Here is an 18,007-nt window from a genome sequence, read left to right as displayed (position 1 = left end):
ACAGGACTAAAGGTCTGGGATCAGTTGAGGAGATTTGCTCAATGTTGTTCTTGGCATCAAATCACTACTTGGTCTGAGAAATATTGGCAGAGGATGGAGATGAAACTAAGGCAGAGCCTTAGGAAAAAATAAAACAGGGATAAATGAGCACAGACTCAGAAGTAGAAAAGATGTATGAGAACAATGCAAAACTTAACAAGTAAATTCTTCAGATAAGAATTATAAATAATGCCTGAGATGAATGCTAATTTTATTTCTTCATCAGCCAGTTTTATGCACAGGAATTCATTCAAATTCCTGCAGGTTTAAGTTGCCATGCCCTAGTGTTATGGTACATGTGTCATTCAATTTGCCACATTATGCTTGGATTGCTACTTCTTCAAAGAATTGAGGTAATAGCTCATACGAGATATTTTTCTTTCTGAATCTATATTGACTGCTAATTGCTAGCTTGTTACTCTTCTACACATGATCCCTAATCTTACTTGGAGCTTTTATGTGATTAATTCAAGAACCTTGTAATTCTCAGAGAGGGATGTATGATAAAAGTAATCTCATTTCTAAGAGACGAACAGAAATTGCTGGAGAAACCCAAACAATCTGACAGCATCTGTGGAGAAAAAAAAGTTTTAACAGGTGTTAACTCACCCCTTGCCCATTCTCTTCCTTCCCACAATAATAGGGTGTCCCTGGTCCTGACTTTCTACTGCAATAGCATCCATATCCAAAAGAGCATAAATCACCACTTTCACCACATTCAGCGAAATGGCACAACCAGGCACATATTCCCCTGCCCTTCCTTGTCAGCATTTTGCAGTGACTATTCCCTTCCAGACATCCTGGTCCACTCCTCCATTCCTAACACCTCCCCATACTTCCATGGTGCATTCCCATGCAATCACAGAAAGTGTAATACTTGCCTGACTCACTATCCAAGGCTGCAGACGCATTTTCCAGATGAGTCAGCAATTCACTTGTATTTCACTCTACCTAGTACACTGTATTCACTGCTCATAACGAGGTCTCCTTGTCATTGGGTAGATGAAATGCAAACTGGATGATCTATTTGCAGAATGCTTACCTTTCAGCCATTAAAATAACATGCTTCCAGCTGCTAGCCATTTCAGCACCACAGTGCTCCATGGCCAATAGTTCCGTTGTGGGCCTATTGCAGTGCTCCAGTGAGGCTCAGTGCTCAGACACAGCTGGGAGAAAGTGGAGACCAGAGTTGAAAAATGTGGTGCTGGGAAAACACAGCAGGCCAGCCAGCATCCAAGGAGCAGGAGAATCGATGTTTCAGGCATAAGACCTTCTTCAGGAATGAGGCTGGTGTGCCAAGCAGGCTAAGATAAAAGGTAGGGGGGAGGGAATTTGGAGGAGGGGCGCTGGGAATACGATAGGTGGAAGGAGGTGAGGGTGAGGGTGATAGACCGGAGAGGGGATGAGGACGAGAGATCGGGGAGAAAGTGAGGACTGCAGATGCTGGAGACCAGAGTTGACAAACGTGGTGCTGGAAAAACACAGCAGGCCAGGCAGCATCCGAGGAGCACAGCACAGGAGATGCTCAGAGCATCAATCTTCCTCTTGAAGACCTTGCAGACTTCAGGTCTCAAAATTGAGTTCAATAATTTTACTGCCTAATCATCTCATCCACGTCCTTTACATATTCCCAAACAACAGGCCCTGTCACGTCTTGAGCTGTTTTCAGCATATTCAATCCATTTACTCCTAGTTATTGTCCCCATTATCAACTTTTGATACACAACACAGTCATTTGCTAAATCCAGATATATTTAATTTGCAATCATCTCATTGGCCATTTGCTACACATGCAGATTTAAAGAAAGATTAGATTCTGGTCAAAGGTGATTTGCAACATGTCCATAGTGTTTGCAGATTGGACATAGGCATTTCAATGATGTTGTTGTTGGCACCAATGATGTTTCAAAAGGTTAATGTTGGCCAAAGGAGATCCATTATTCATGCAACTTTGAACAGTGCTGTGGAAACCACATCATATTGTTTCACCATCTGTTACAATGGTTTGTACTAATTGCAATCAGAAGCTGAGTGTTTGATGTGGATCTAGGACAAGAAAGGTGTCGAACTACATGCATTTCTTTTTCGGTCACATTGAGTGAATGCTCAGCCAGAACAACACTTTAATCAAGTTACTATATGTGCTGAGCTTGAAGGTGGATGAAAGATGAAAACATGTCCCTCTTTATCACAGTGCAACATTTTTTACTATATAGAGAAGCGTGCTAAGTCTCATCTGCAGTGTATTCTTCTGATGACTCTTCTGAGATCTAAGAACTTCTGCCATCCCTTCTTTTCACAATGTAGATAATTACTATCAAGACTTCTGCACTTTGTTTGCGATGGCATGTTGATTGTTGTTGCTGCCTAAGAAGACAGAGGTGTATACAGGAGGACCAGGGCTGATGGCATGCCCGGGAGCACCAGAAAGCCGCCATGGAGGACAAAGAGCACACAGTTCAGGGAGAGGTCATATCGTAAGTTTCCTCAGAATGAGCAGGAAGCTCAGAGGTTCCCGGCCCAGACTTCACTCCCTGGAGATGAGCATAGTCAAACTTGTTTATGCCTACCAAGTTTCCAAAACTGAACTAGTCCCACTTGCCTATCTTTGGCCTATTTCCCTCTCAACCTTCCCTATTCACCTACCTATCCAAATGTCTTTTAAATGTACCTGCATCTATTCACCCTCTGTCAAAAAGTTGCTGTTCAGGTCCGTTTTAAATCCTTCTCCTCTCACCTTAAAAAAAAGCTCCCTAGTTTTGAACTTACCCATCCTGAGGAAAAGACCTTTGTTATTCACCTTATCTATGCCCCTCATGATTTTGTAAACCTTTATAAAGTCAAGAGGTACACAGCTGCTACATGTCCTGGGACACTGTGATGAAACTGTAACAGATGTTGGAAAGCAGCGCAGGAGTGGGAGCACATTCTCTCCAAGTGTCTTTGAACGTAACCACTGCTTTGAATTTCCATGTTACTGTCCCCTTTCTGTTAGTGACAGATGGGATTTTTCAGTCATGCACCTACAAGGGCATCAGGCTAGTGATGGCTGCCATCTTTGCAAGGTCACATTGGCTCATTTCATTTGCCTATGATGAGGTCAGTGCTGCAATGCAGAATACAGCTGAGATTGACAGGTGTAGGTTGCCATCAACTGCACACACCTGCTACTTAGATGTCTGATCTATAATGCTACAGAATTCATCATCAGGAATGGGTTCCATTCAATTACTGTTCAAGTTATCACTGATTGATGTTGCCATTTCTCATAGGTATTTGATCAGCAACTGGCACAACTCCTGGAATATTCTCATCTATTATGTACCTGGTGCATTTGAGGATCCAGGGGCTTTATAAGGCTGGTTACTGGGGAACATGGCCTGCCCATTACAAGCACGGTTCAGGACACAATTTCTCAAATCCTGAATAATGCAGAACACAGATTTAATGCAGCCATATTTCAAATAGGTGGAGCCGGATACAGTGCTGTTCAAGATGCAGTTTCTTTGCTTGAATAGTCTGATGGCAAAAGTGAGGACTGCAGATGCTGGAAACCAGAGTACTCTTTGCTACCTTCTCCCCAGCCCCACACCTCCCTCAACCCCCCTCCAACTTATCTCTCCACCCTGAAGGCTTTTGCCCAAAACGTTGATTTTCCTGCTCCTCGGATGCTGCCTGACCTGCCGTGTTTTTCCAGCACCACTCTAATCTGAATAGTCTGATGGTTTGGACATTATCCTGGCACACTGGGCTGTGCACAATTAAAGTAGGCAATGAGGCAAACAGGAGCAGACCTCTCAGGACTTGAGAAACGGTAGCTGTCTTTCAAGGAGGAGGAGGAATCGGTCCTTGTCCACAACAGAGGTCAGCGGCATCAGATGCTACAAACAGACAGCACCTCATTGAAACTGCTTCCAATAAATGACAGTTGAGTGCAATAGACTATCATGGATTGTAAAATATTTGCTAGTCAAGATACTGATATTTCGTTTGTATTATTGGGGTGAACTTCAAGTCGATTGGCTTTGTTTGTGTTTGCTTTTTGGTGTCTGTAAACAAAAGTTTATTTTGAATTTATTTAATTGTTTGCATGTATGTGACGGTTCCCTGCTAGACAATGGCAAAATGTAATTGTACAATGGGCACTAGGGACAGGGTAACAATGACTTCGAGAGTCTTCAGACTGTGAATGCACAGATCAAGTATATGATGTGGAGGTTAAACAGTGACTAGGGTGAAAGAATTGCATTATATGTGTGTAGGAGTGTCAGCCACATTGGCTATGTGCCATGGACAGTGTGGATTTGTGGCTGCTTTGCCATGACTTTGTTGGTGAGGAGAAATGCTGCATTGTCAATGCTTGTCTGGATGCACAGCATTTTTCAAAGATGGCATGGGTTTCAAGGATATTGGTCTTTGAGCAGTGGCAAGTTGTTCCAGACAGGTGTATGGTATAATTTGTGCAGAAATGGACAGGATCATAGGAACAGGGTAGTAGTTAGTGCAGCAAGTTTGATAAGATATAGTGAGAAAATTCACTGGATATTCACAATGGAAATCCCTCCAGAAAATTCAGTGTAGCACCAACAAAAAAAGTAAGTTTCAACACTCAAGTTCAGTACTTCCAACTGTTCCCCTTTACACAAAGCAGATGCCACTTCCTCAAAAAACTCCAGAAAAATCAGTTAAACATAATTTCTCTTTCACAAAACCATGTTGACTCTGTCAGTCTGGAATTTTCCTGTGCCCTGCTGTAACTTTTAGAATTATGGTCAAATAGTCATACAGCATGGAAACAGACCCTTCAACCCAACCAGTCCATGCCAAACATAATCTCAAACTAACCTGTCCCAACTGCCTGTTCCTGGCCCATATCCATCCAAACCTTTCTTATTCATGTACTTATCCAAATGTCTTTTAAATATTGTAATTGTACCCACATTCACTTCCTCAAGAAGTTCATTCTACATGCAAACCATCCTCTGTGTAAATAATTTGCTCCTCATGTCTTTTTTAAAAATCTTTCTCCTCTCATCTTAAAAATAAGATCTTGAAAACTCCATCCTAGGGAAAAGACAACTAACATTAACTCTACCTATATCCCTCATTATTTTATAAACTTTTATAAGCTTGCCTCTCAACCTCCTATGCTCCTCTTTCTTTAAAACTCAAACCTTCCACAGCCGGCAACATCCTTCTAACATCTTTCTTATGACAGATGTTAAGCTTACTGGCCTGTGGAACTCAAACCTTCCACAGCCGGCAACATCCTTCTAACATCTTTCTTATGACAGATGTTAAGCTTACTGGCCTGTGGATTCCTCTTCCTGTCTTCCTCCATTTTCCAAAAAAGGAGTTACGTTTACAGTTTTCCAGTCTCAAGAAAATCTAGGAAATTTTGGAAAATTCAACAAACACAGATAGACTATTTTACTACCCACTTCTTTTTAAGACCCTTGGATGAACACTGTCAGGAAGCAGGCACTTGTCATAGAAACATAGAAAATAGGAGGAGAAGTTGGTCATATAGCCCTTTGAGCCTGCTCCTTCAATTATTATGGTCATGGCTGATCAACTAACACAACAGCCTGTTACCATTTTTCACCATGTCCTTTGATCTTTAGCCCTAAGTGCTACATCCACATCCTTCTTGAGATCTATGCATCAATATGCAGCTCTAACAATTTGCTCCGTACCACATCCCTGGTTATTGTAATTTTCTTGAGTTACCTCCTTTCTACTTTTGTGACTTATAGCTTTTTTTTTGAGGTGTTACTTATGCCCTCTGTAGAAAAGGCCAATGCTAAATACCTATTCGTTTATACACCATCTCCTTATTTTCCTGAGCTTTCAACTCAGGGCCTAAGCAACTGAAGGCATAGCAACAAATAGCTGTTGGGAATGCACAAGGGTCCAGAACTGGAGGAGCACACATATTTTGGAACAGTGTGGGATTGAAGGTAATATGGGCCTCACAGAGAGATCTACAAATAAGGATAAAAACTTTAAAATCACAATATTACTTCAGTGGGAGCTTATGTAACTCAGCAAGCACAGGGTGACAGGAAAATAGAATTTGCTGCAGCAGAATTCTAGGTGACCTCAAGTTATGGAGTCTAGAAAATAACCAGTGGTCATTCTTTATTTACGTGTAACAGCACTTGGTACAGGTCCACCTTCCTTACAGCCAGCTCTGAGAGTAAACAGAACCTCTGACACTTTTGTTTATATCAGTCAGCCTGGTCTCCCTGACTGGAGCTATTAACCCGGTCCAATCAGGGAACTCATATTCTATGAGGTCCACCTGACTGACCTCATTAAAATCACTACATCGCCCTCTCTCCCTCAAAGACTGGGGACGTAGGCCTGGTCATTTTTCGTGTAGCCTCTCCTGTGACATTTTTACACTGGATTCAGTTCCTCCTCAGATACGGGGTGAGGGTGATTTACTGGACCATAACCCGTCTCTTGCACCCGGAAGATCTCAAGAACAAATTCATCCTCTTCTTGGGTGGTAAAGGAATCGAGGCTGTGACATCTGCTGTGTCCATCTCAGACTCTGAGGTTTCTTTGACACTAGATGATATGATGCCAGAAATGTTTACCCCAAACTCTATCATGACTGTTGAGAGCTAGTTTCTTCAGGAGGGCATTTTTATCTCTCGTCACCACTAAAATAACTCCACAGAGGCCCATATCCTGTCACTAAGACACCTTTATTTACATATATGTAGAACTGGTCCAAGCTTCCTCAGGGTGAACAGAACCTCTGACACTCCTATTTATGTCTGTCAGCCAGAGCTCCCTGATTGGACCAGGTTAACTGCCCCTATAAGGGAACTCGTATTTTATGAGGTCCACCTGACTGACCCTGTTACAATCACTACAGGTAGGTTATTCAACAAGACTAGGAATCATTTATGTACATGTAGTAGACAACAGGGAAAAGGTATAAATCGAGGTAAATGGTTATGATACAAATGCCATTACATAAACATGGTTGCATGGTGACAATAACTGGGAACTAAACATTGAAGGATATTCGAAGTTTAATAAAGTGGACAAGTAAGAAAAGGATGTGGAGTCATGCTATTAGGAGAAGGGAGCAGTACTTGTAAAAGAAGAACTCAGATCGGAAGAACAATTTGTGGAATCTGTTTGTGAATCTGTTTGGAACACAAACAGCAAGGGGAGCAGCGTTACTGAAACTACTAGTTGTAATGTTGGCTTTGTGTTTTTAAGAGGGATTTGTTCTGTGCTGTTTCTCTTGAAGAGGTGTTGCTAACGTTATTGGAATGTCTGCTTCAGAAGCCTTAGGTAAACAGCTTTGAACTCTAATTTAAAAGAAAAAATTAGACAAAGACCTTTGTTCATAGTGCAGGTTCATAGTTCCTTCAAAGTAGAGTCACAGGTAGAAAGGATGGAGGAGGCGGCGTTTAGTATGCTTTCCTTTATTTGACAAGAGTATTGAGTATAAGAGTTGGGAGGTCATGTTGCAGCTACACAGGACATTGGTTAGGCCATTTTGGAATATTGCATGCAATTCTGTTCTCCTCCTGTCAGAAGGATGTTGTGAAACTTGAAAGAGTTCAGAAAAGATTTACAAGGATGTTGCCAGGATTGGAGGATTTGAGCTACAGGGAGAGGCTGAATAGGCTGTGACTGTTTTCCCTGGAGTGTCAGTGGCTGAGGGGTGAATTTATAGAGGTTTAGAAAATCATGAGGGGCATAGATAAGGTAAATAGACAAGGTCTTTTCCCTGGGGTCGGGGAGTCCAGAACTAGAGAGCATTGGGTTAGGGTGAGAGGGTAAAAATTTAAAAGGGACCTTAGGGACAACTTTTTCACGCAGAGGATGGTGCGTGTATGGAATGAACTGCCAGCGGAATAGTGGAGGCTTGTACAATGACAACATTTAAATGGCATCTGGATGAGTATATGAATAAGAAGGGTTTACAAGGATATTGGCTAAATGCAGGCAACTAACACCAGATTAAGTCGGCACGGATGATTTGGACCGAAGGGTCTGTTTCCGTGCTGTACATCTCTATGACTCTAAAATAAGCATGAGTGTGGAGTCAGGCTCATACAGACCCAGGATTTTAGTTTTACTTTCAGTGGAAGTTGGGATTTGAAGCTGCTAGAAACACCTCTTTGCTACAGCTAAAAGTTTGAGTTCTCCCTCTGCTACTTGATTGTTTCTTTCGGTTTCGGTGTTTCTTTCGCATGGACTGGAAAGAGAACGTGAGAAAAATCTGTTTTGCTGAATTTGCCTTTGCCAAGGCGGTGTTTATGAGATGTCACTACATTGGAAAAGTGGATGATTAATCAAATAATATATAGAATCATAGAATCATAGAGAAATACAGCATGGAAATAGACCCTTCAGTCCAACCTATCCATGCCAACCAGATATCTCAACCCAATCTCGTCCCACCTGCCAGCACCCGGCCCATATCCCTCCAAACTCTTCCTATTCATATACCCATCCAAATGTCTTTTAAATGTTGTAATTGTACTAGCTTCCACCACTTCCTCTGGTAGCTCATTCCATACACGTACCACCCTCTCGTTAAGTATTTTAATAGAATTAAAGTTATGCCCATTCTCCTTTCTTGTTTGTATTTTAACTGTAGTGTAAGAACAAAGTGTGTTTTTCTTAAAGCCTAATAGTTTGGCCAATCGAATCACAGAGTCATATAGTCATACAGTATGGAAACAGATCCTTCAGTCCGACCAATCCATGCCAACCATAATCCCAAACTAAACTGCCTTTGTTTGACCTATAATCCCTCCAAAAGTTTATTGTTCATGTACTTACCTGAATGTCTTTTGAACATTGTAACTGCAGCTGCATCCACCACTTCCTTTGGAAATACATGTCGCACACAAACCACTCTATGTAAAATGAAAGTTGCCTCTCATATATTTTTGAAACCCTTTCTCTCCCACCTTAAAAATATGCCCCCTAGTCTTGAAATCACCTACCCTAGGGAAAAGACACCTGCCATTCACATTATCTGTACCCCTCATTATTTTATAAATATCTATTAAGTTACCTCTCAACCTCCTATGCTCCTAGCCTGTCCCAGCTTCTCCTTATAACACAAACCCTCCAAGGCCAGCAAAATGCCAGTAAACCTCTTCTGAAATTTGTCCAGTTTAATAATATCCTTCCTATCACATGGTGATCAGAACTGCCATGGTGTTCCAGAAGAGGCCTTGCCAACAGCCTATACAACCTCAACGTAACATCCCAACTTCTATATTCAAAAGTGTGAGCAATGATGGCAAACATGATAAATGCATTCTTAAATTCTTATTTATATGAGATGCAACACTGGTAATCATTTTCCAAAAAGAACAGGCTTACAAGCAATCTTAGCATACATGGAATAAAAAGGACAATAGTAGCATGAACAAGAAATTAGCTGAATGACAGAGAAGCAATGATTTTTGAGTGGCAGGAAATGTTTAAAGTGGGATTCTTCAAAGGAAAGTGTTAAGACTACTGCTTTACTTGATTCATATTAATGACTTAGGGCAAAATGTTAAAATTTGCAGGCAATACAAACTTTTATATTTTACGAATTATGAGGAAGATATTGTTAAACTTCAGAAGAACGAATAAATGGTAAATAAATGGCATGATGTGAATTATTTTAGTAGGAAGAAGGAGAGCCAGTAATGAATTAAGAGTAAGAATTTTAAAATATATGTGGAAGGACCTGAAGTATATTTCCATAAATTATTGAAGGTTGCAATACAAACTGACAGGGAAAATAACAGGATTCTGTTGAGTATGAAAACAAGGGCATTATCATAAACTTGTATAAAACACTGGTTGAACATCAACTGGACTATTGTGTTTTGTTCTGGACATACACTTTAGAAGGGATGCAAAGAAGATTCAAAAGAATGGCTACAGAAATAATGAACTTCAGCTTCATGAACACTTTGGGCAAGATGGGGGCTGTTCTCCTATAGAATAAATAATTGAGAGTTTTTTTATTCAAAATCATGATAAGGGTGCACAGAATTGGTAAGTAGAAGCTGTTCCCTATTTTGGAAGGATCAAAAACTGCAAAACATTAATTAGAGTGATTTGTTTTTGTTTGCTCACAGGTTTTCAACATCACTAGGTAAGTCAGCATTTAGTCCCCATACCTGCTAGCTCTTGAGTAGGTGATGATGAACTGCCTTCATTAACTAGTGCAATCTATGGGGTTAGGTACACCTGCAGTGCTGTTAGGAAGGGAGTTCCATCCAGCGATAGTGAAGTACAATGGGATGGAATGTGGCTTGGACAGTAACTTTATAGAGTAGTGATCCAGTGCATCTGTTGGCTATCAGGCTATTGCTTACTGGTCTGTGGAGAATCTCTGTTAGGTTTGACAGAAGCAAAAAATGTCAATCATGAGGTTTTTGTAAGGCTGAAAGATCTGGACTTGCTGTTTCCATTTCTAGTTAGTTCAATTTTTAAACTTATTTTTCAGCAGTATCATCCAATTGAATAGCTTGCTAGCTATTTCCAGAACACATTTTAAGAATGGCCATGTTGCTGTAGATCTGGAGTAACTTGTATTTCAGGCAAGTTCAGCAGATATCTTTTCCTAAAGGAATATTCATGAACTAGATTTTTTCAAAGACAATTAACAATTGTTTAAAGGTCTCTAACAAACTAGCTTCTTCATGCGATATGTATTAATTGAATTTAAAATTGACCAGCTGTCTTGGACGATTTGAACACATATCTAAGCATCTAATACAATGATGCGGTGACTAGATGGCCTTTTCCCCAATTTTGGATTGGTAAAAGAAATAATGTAACATGAGGAAATAGAGAATGAGCAGAATCTGGAATGCACTGCATGAGAGTGTGGTGGTTGCAGATTTGGCATTGTCTTTCAAAAACAAAGAATGGGATAATTAGATTTGATTAGATTCCCTACAGTGTGGAAACAGGCCCTTCGGCCCAATCAGTCCACACCGACCCTCCGAAGAGTAACCCACCCCAACCCATTTCCCTCTGACTAATGCACCTAGCACTATAGGCAATTTAGCATGACTGATTCACCTAACCTGCACATCTTTGGACTGTGGGAGGAAACCAGAGCACCCGGAAGAAACCCACGCAGACACGGGGAGAATGTGCAAACTCTACACAGTCACCCAAGGCTGGAATTGAACCTGGGACCCCGGTGCTGTGAGGTAGCAGTGCTAACCACTGAACCATTATTTGAAGAGAAAATAAAACAAGGCTATCAATAAAAGGGAGGGGGATGGGACTAAATGAACTTTTCTCACAGAAGCCAACCACATATGGTGGCAGCAAAATGGTGTCCTTCTTTTTAGATGATTTGTAGCTCAGGTTGAGGTTCTGGATGTAGGTTTGCTCACAGGGCTGCAAGACTCATTTTCAGACATTTTGTCACCAGACTAGGTGACGAAAAGCCTGAAACCGAACCTTCCAGCTCAGCAAGAAAACCTACATCCATGGTGTCCTTCTGTTCTGTAAGCATTCCATGATTCTGCAATTTTATGATTTTGACAGTGTTTCTTGGAACTTAAGTTTTTCAATTTTATTTTTAAATGTTCTCTGATCCATGCTATTTTTATATTTCACATAACTTAATCCAGTGAATATGTTCTGAGTGTTCACAGACATTCGTATACACAAAGTTTTGTGATTGTATTTAGCATTCATCTCATCCAACACAGATGAAGTTCCAACAGTGAATACAAGATCAGTGCATTTAGTGAAAAGACTCATTGTTAAGCAATATCACATAGCATTCAGAACAACAGATTTGATTTCGGCGCTAAAAAGGACAAATGGTCACTTGACACATTGAACAAGGTATTTCTGATAGTTTCATTGAGTAATGTTTTCAGTTTCATTGAGTGTGTTTTGCAAAATATTTTGATGACACTCAAATTACTTCATGTAGTTCAAATGAATAGTAATTAGTTGTTTTTAGATATACTATGGTTGCTTGTTTTAAGGCTTCACATACATAACTAAAGGGAATTAACAGGATTTTGTAAACAGGGAGAACAACAGGAATAAAGCAACACCTTACAAGTTAGTACTGTAAGGCACATTTTAGCAGGCATGAGCTTTGAACACCCTAAGTGTCCATAACAGCAGAAAAGACTAGAGAGGGACTAGGTACACCCTAAGGCCTGACAGCAAGCTAGATTATAAACAAATACTTGAAGACAGGATAAAAGAAAAACCTAGAATGGAAGATTACTGTGTATTCTGCAGTAAAGAAAAGTAAACAGTGTGTATAAAGGTTAATGATTTTCTGCACATAATGGACAGCTGTCCAACCAAAATTGGACAGACATGGAAAATGGATATGGGACAGAGACAGGCAGAGCCAGGACAGAGTGATAGACAAAACTTTCCTTGAATAAACATGAAGGTAACCTCCATCCTTGTGTCCTCCTGTGGTTTGTGTAAGGAGAAAACAACAACACTTGCCGTAGGCATCAGGATAGTTATATCAGATCCTCGGGTTGGCACTGAAAAGGGGTGTGTACATTCTATTTATTACTCACAGTTGGTGCAGTAATTCAATCCCCCAGAACAGAATAGTCAAGTATCAAAAGAACCTGAAGGGAGAACCCAGCACAGGAGGTACAGCCATACTGGTGGGCTGTTACCTGTGAGAAGACAGTAGCTGAAGCCATGCAGACTAGGCAATACCTGTTCGTAAAAATGTTGCTAACTGTGAATCGTTGCTGGGGGCAATTACCCAGCAGGTGAGAAGTGGAATGATTCCCCGGGAGTTGAGGATTAATACATTTTGAATTTGAAAAGCCTTAGTCTTTGATCAAAGTTACCAAGGCACTAATATTTTAAAATGTGACTAATAGATAGTTTAAAGGAAAGGTTAATCTTGGAGTCATACAGCACAGAAGAGGAACTTTGGCCCATTGAGGCTATGCTGACCTATCTATACTCTTCACACTTTTCAGTACTTGTTCCATAACCTTTAATGTTATGACACTTCAAGTGCTCAGCCACATTGTTTTTAAAGGTTGTGAGCTTTCCTGCCTCTACAACCCTCCCAGGCAGTATATTCCAGATTTCCACTGGTGATTAGTAGCAAACATTGTACTGGAAATTGTAGAAACATGCAATGGCAATTATGTGTGTCATTGACAGGCTTTCAAAAAAGTTTATTAGAGGAACAACTGAGTTAGAAACAGCCTGAAATAAGTTAGCCTATGATGTCTATAGTTGGATAAAAGAAAATAAAAAGCTGCAAAAACTGGCAAAAGTGCTGCAGGGTAAAAATGATTGCTGGCAGGAAAGTAATGTCATCAATGTCATATGTAAATGTGAGAAAAAAGCTGCAAACAGACCCAGCATCGCAACTGGACAAACTGGTTATTGTTTTTGAGACAGGTCATGAAACAAACATTTCCTCGAAGTTAGTTAAAATAAAAAAAATTAATCAGAACTGCTATCTCACAAGACAAGGCAGATAACATTTGGAGCATAGTTGAGAGCACTTCCTCCACCACTCTGTTTCTACATATTGAGACAGAGCCGATGTGTAATGTCACCTAGGAAGTAGAAACAGTGGGCAAAGGAGTACAATCCTTAGGCACAACTAAGGAAGAGATCAAGTCTGTCTCCCCAAAAGGAGTTAAAAAAAGTTCTGTGAAAATCGGATTGCATTCTGTGTGTTCCCAATGTTAAAATGACAGCATCCCTTACATTCAACTGAAATCAGTATCAAAACAAAGGATGGTCCACAACTATCACCAATTAAAATCTTATTTCATCAAAAGAGAATTTCTCTCTGAATGATCTAAACTTAAATTTAAAAAGAGATCTTTTTAAGTGCTTTAAAAATGGTCTTTTTATTGTTCTGTCCCCTTCTCAAACCAGCACAGAATTAGTTTTCTCAAACTTTAAAAAAATTTACCATTTGCATTCCATATTGCTAATTGAGAAATTTTGGATAAGATTAAATTTTGGAATCCTAGATTTACATATATCTTTATTCATTATTTATTGGGCATTTTCAAGAGCCACAATAGATATTATTTATGTGCTTAAACAGGTTTCAAGAACTGATCAAGCTTTATTACATTATCTATACAATACAGCACAGCAACAGGCCCTTTGGCCCACCAAGCCTGTGCCAAACCCTAATTCTTATTTAGACCCACTAATTATTGCCAATATGCATCTTTTAATCCCTCTGTTAGTCTCCTATTCATGCGTCTATCTAGATTTGCCTTAAATGTTGCTAATATGCCTGCTTCCACCACATGAAACTGGCAATGCATTCCAGACACTGACCACCTTCAGCAAAACTTTCCCTACAAAATTCTCCCCTAAACTCCCCCCCCTCCTCACTTTGAATCTGTGCCCTCTTGTAATTAATCTGTCCTCCCTGTGAAAAGGCCTCTGACTATCCACCCTATCTACCATTTTATGCATGCTTTTATTAACCACAAAATGGTTACTCCTGTCAACATTCTAATTCCAGATTTTAGGTCCTCGCAAACATGCATGTCAGGAAAAAGAGTATCTTACTGAGATCGAACAGAAATGCAGCAGATGTCAGACCAATATTGAACAAACATGGAACACAGATGTTGAATAGACATGGAACAGAACCAGACAGAGCCAACTCAGGGTACTAGACCGAATTTTGTTTCACCACTTTAAGATTATTTAAAGAAATACAAAAGCTCTTGAGTCCTCCAATGGTTTGTCTAGGGAGAATAACCACAACAATAACTATATAAAAATGTCACTCATGACATTAGTTTCCCTTTAAACAATTCTAATTACCTCTCCTAAATTTGAAGGATTTAATCTGAAAAACTAATAAATTAAGAAGCATTACCCTTCTCTCATCAGTTGCATAGTGTGCTGAATACCACATATTACGTCGCATATTGGCAGTAACAGATGAATCACTTTCAAATGGCTCTTTTTGCTCTTCGTCCTCCCTTTTGTAACTTTCTTCTTCTATATTCTGCAAAGGTAAAATGAAATATAATTTTGAAGATTATACCAACATACATTCAGAACATGTACAATGCATTAGTTTAAGGAATACTCATGTAATTACAAGAGATACAGTCAATGAAGATAACTTAAATTAACAAATATGTAATTAAGGTGGTTAAATTTAGAATAGCTTAGGAGACTGGCTTTATAATTCAGAGTCATTAAATGTGGCTCATTTTGTGCCATAAATGTGCTGCCCAACTTTCTATTATTTATATATACTTCCAGCATTATTTAAATTTTGTGCTGGGTGATGGGGTGAGAACAAATTTCCTGGGCAGAACTTTTAAATATACAAATCCAGCTTATATCCATACATAAATTATATCTACACTTTCTGCTCTTGAGGAAATACATATAATTGTCTTGTGTTGTTGCATTTCTTGAACAAAGATCAATCAAAATCAATCAACTTATCCATTTTGGTCCTTGTAAACTACTGGTTAGGCTGCATGAGATTTGGTTTTCCTGGGTGGCCCTGGGGTCACTCGGTCTACTTTGAGTTCTGAAGAAGAATCATATTGAACTGGAAACATTAACTCTTTCCCTCTCCATGGATGCTACACAGATGTCTCTCTGGCATTTTCTCTTTTTCGATGAGACTTGGATTTCCTGGTTGACACTGGAGTCAACAATCTCAAGATAAAACAGTACAAGGTGCCTCAGGCAACTGTCAGACCCTCATATTGACCTGTAAAGATAATGAAGCCTACACCGAGGAAGAATATGTAGAGGAAAAGATCACAGAAGACATCCTCCCACTCTGATGCACCATGCAAGGAAACTAGAAAATGTCAACAAGAACATTGAACTAATTGACTCATAACACACAAGCATGCCAAGAGAATAATTCATGTTTGGCAATGTACGATATTTCTCCTTGAGGCTGAAAATAAGTCTGACTATATCTTTGAACTCTCAGCATCAGAATCTGAGTGTTCATCTGAATAGAAGAAACTTGAGGAACATTATACCTATATGCAGAATAAATTCCATTGTGTACAAAATGGGTCTGCAGTGTACAGCACATATTTATAGAAATATTAAACCATAAGAAACAAAGAAACAGGAACAACAGTAGGGCATTCAGCCCTTCGAGCTTGCTCTGCTATTCAACAAGATCATGGTTGATTAAACATTCCTCATGCCCACTTTGCTGTGTTTTCTCTGAAACCCTGGATTCCTCTACTGATCAAGAAGCTATCTCAACTTCAAATGTACAAAAGAAGTTTGCCTCCACAACTCTCTGTAGCAAGAATTTCCAAAGACTCAACCACCAGAGAGAAGACATTCCTTCAAGACTTTCTTAATTACCTCAACATTGTCCTGTCCCCCTTCATCCAAGAACTCCCCACCTACGTTCGGGACACCACCCACGCCTTCCACCTCCTCCATGATTTTCGCTTCCCTGGCCCCCAACAGCTTATCTTCACGATGGACATCCAGTCCCTATACACTTCCATCCGCCATCATGAAGGCCTCCAAGCCCTCTGCTTCTTCCTCTCCCGCCGACCCAACCAGTACCCTTCCACTGACACCCTCCTTCGACTGACTGAACTGGTCCTCACTCTTAACAATTTCTCCTTCCAATCCTCCCACTTCCTCCAAACCAAAGGAGTAGCCATGGGCACCCGCATGGGCCCCAGCTATGCCTGCCTCTTCATCGGATATGTGGAACAGTCCATCTTCCGCAGCTACACAGGCACCACCCCCCACCTTTTCCTCCGTTACATCGATGATTGTATTGGCGCTACCTCGTGCTCCCACAAGGAGGTTGAACAGTTCATCCACTTTACTAACACCTTCCACCCCAACCTCAAATTTACCTGGACCGTCTCAGACTCCTCCCTTCCCTTCCTAGACCTCTCCATTTCTAGCTCAGGCAACCGACTCAACACAGACATTTACTACAAACTGACCGACTCCCACAGCTACCTAGATTACACCTCCTCCCACCCTGTCCCATATTCCCAATTCCTTCGCCTCTGCCGCATCTGCTCCCAGGAGGACCAATTCCACTACCGAACAACCCAAATGGCCTCCTTCTTCAAAGACCGCAATTTCCCCTCCGACGTGGTCGACAATGCTCTCCACCGCATCTCCTTCACTTCCCACACCTCCGCCCTTGAACCCCGCCCCTCTAATCGCTACCAGGACAGAACCCCACTGGTCCTCACTTTCCACCCCACCAACCTTCGGATACATCGTATCATCCTCCATCATTTCCGCCACCTCCAAAACAGACCCCACCACTAGGGATATATTTCCCTCCCCACCCCTATCAGCGTTCCACTCCCTCCGGAAGAGACCACTCCCTCCGCGAATCCCTCGTCAAGTCCACACCCCCCAGCAACCCAACCTCCACTCCCGACACCTTCCCCTGCAACCGCAAGAAGTGCAAAACTTGCGCCCACACCTCCCCCCTCACCTCCCTCCAAGGCCCCAGTGGATCCTTCCATATCCGTCGCAAATTCACCTGCACCTCCACACACATCATTTACTGTATCTGCTGCACCCGATGTGGTCTCCTCTACATTGGGGAGACAGGCCGCCTAATTGCTGAATGTTTAAGGGAATACCTCTGGGATACCTGCACCAACCACCCCGTGAATACTTTAACTCCCCCTCCCACTCCGCCAAGGACATGCAGGTCCTTGGCCTCCTCCATCGCCAGACCCTGACCACACAACGCCTGAAGGAAGAGCGCCTCATCTTCTGCCTAGGAACCCTCCAACCACACGGGATGAATGTAGATTTCTCCAGCTTCCTCATTTCCCCTGCCCCCACCTTATCTCAGTCCCAACCCCCGGGTTCAGCACCACCCTCTTGACCTGCAATCTTCTTCCTGACCTCTCCGCGCCCACCCCCCTCCAGCCTATCACCCTCACCCTCACCTCCTTCCACCTATCGTATTCCCAGCACC

The 18,007-nt window shown here is 41.2% G+C and overlaps 1 protein-coding gene across 4 annotated transcripts in view; it reads right to left on the bottom strand.

Annotated features, from left to right (window-relative positions):
• piezo2b (piezo-type mechanosensitive ion channel component 2b) overlaps nucleotides 1-18,007 on the bottom strand; it is a 762,691-nt gene that overhangs the window by 264,113 nt on the left and 480,571 nt on the right. For all 4 annotated transcript variants that reach the window (XM_072569838.1, XM_072569835.1, XM_072569837.1 and 1 more), the window contains exon 9: nucleotides 14,918-15,049. In XM_072569838.1, the coding sequence (XP_072425939.1) occupies nucleotides 14,918-15,049 (132 nt within the window). The remainder of the gene's footprint in view (nucleotides 1-14,917; nucleotides 15,050-18,007) is intronic.

Source organism: Chiloscyllium punctatum, chromosome 5 (genome assembly GCF_047496795.1).
Source record: "Chiloscyllium punctatum isolate Juve2018m chromosome 5, sChiPun1.3, whole genome shotgun sequence".
NCBI classification, from domain to species: domain Eukaryota; kingdom Metazoa; phylum Chordata; class Chondrichthyes; order Orectolobiformes; family Hemiscylliidae; genus Chiloscyllium; species Chiloscyllium punctatum.
Note: the sequence above shows the minus strand (reverse complement) of the source record. Positions and strands in the feature narration are given on the sequence as shown.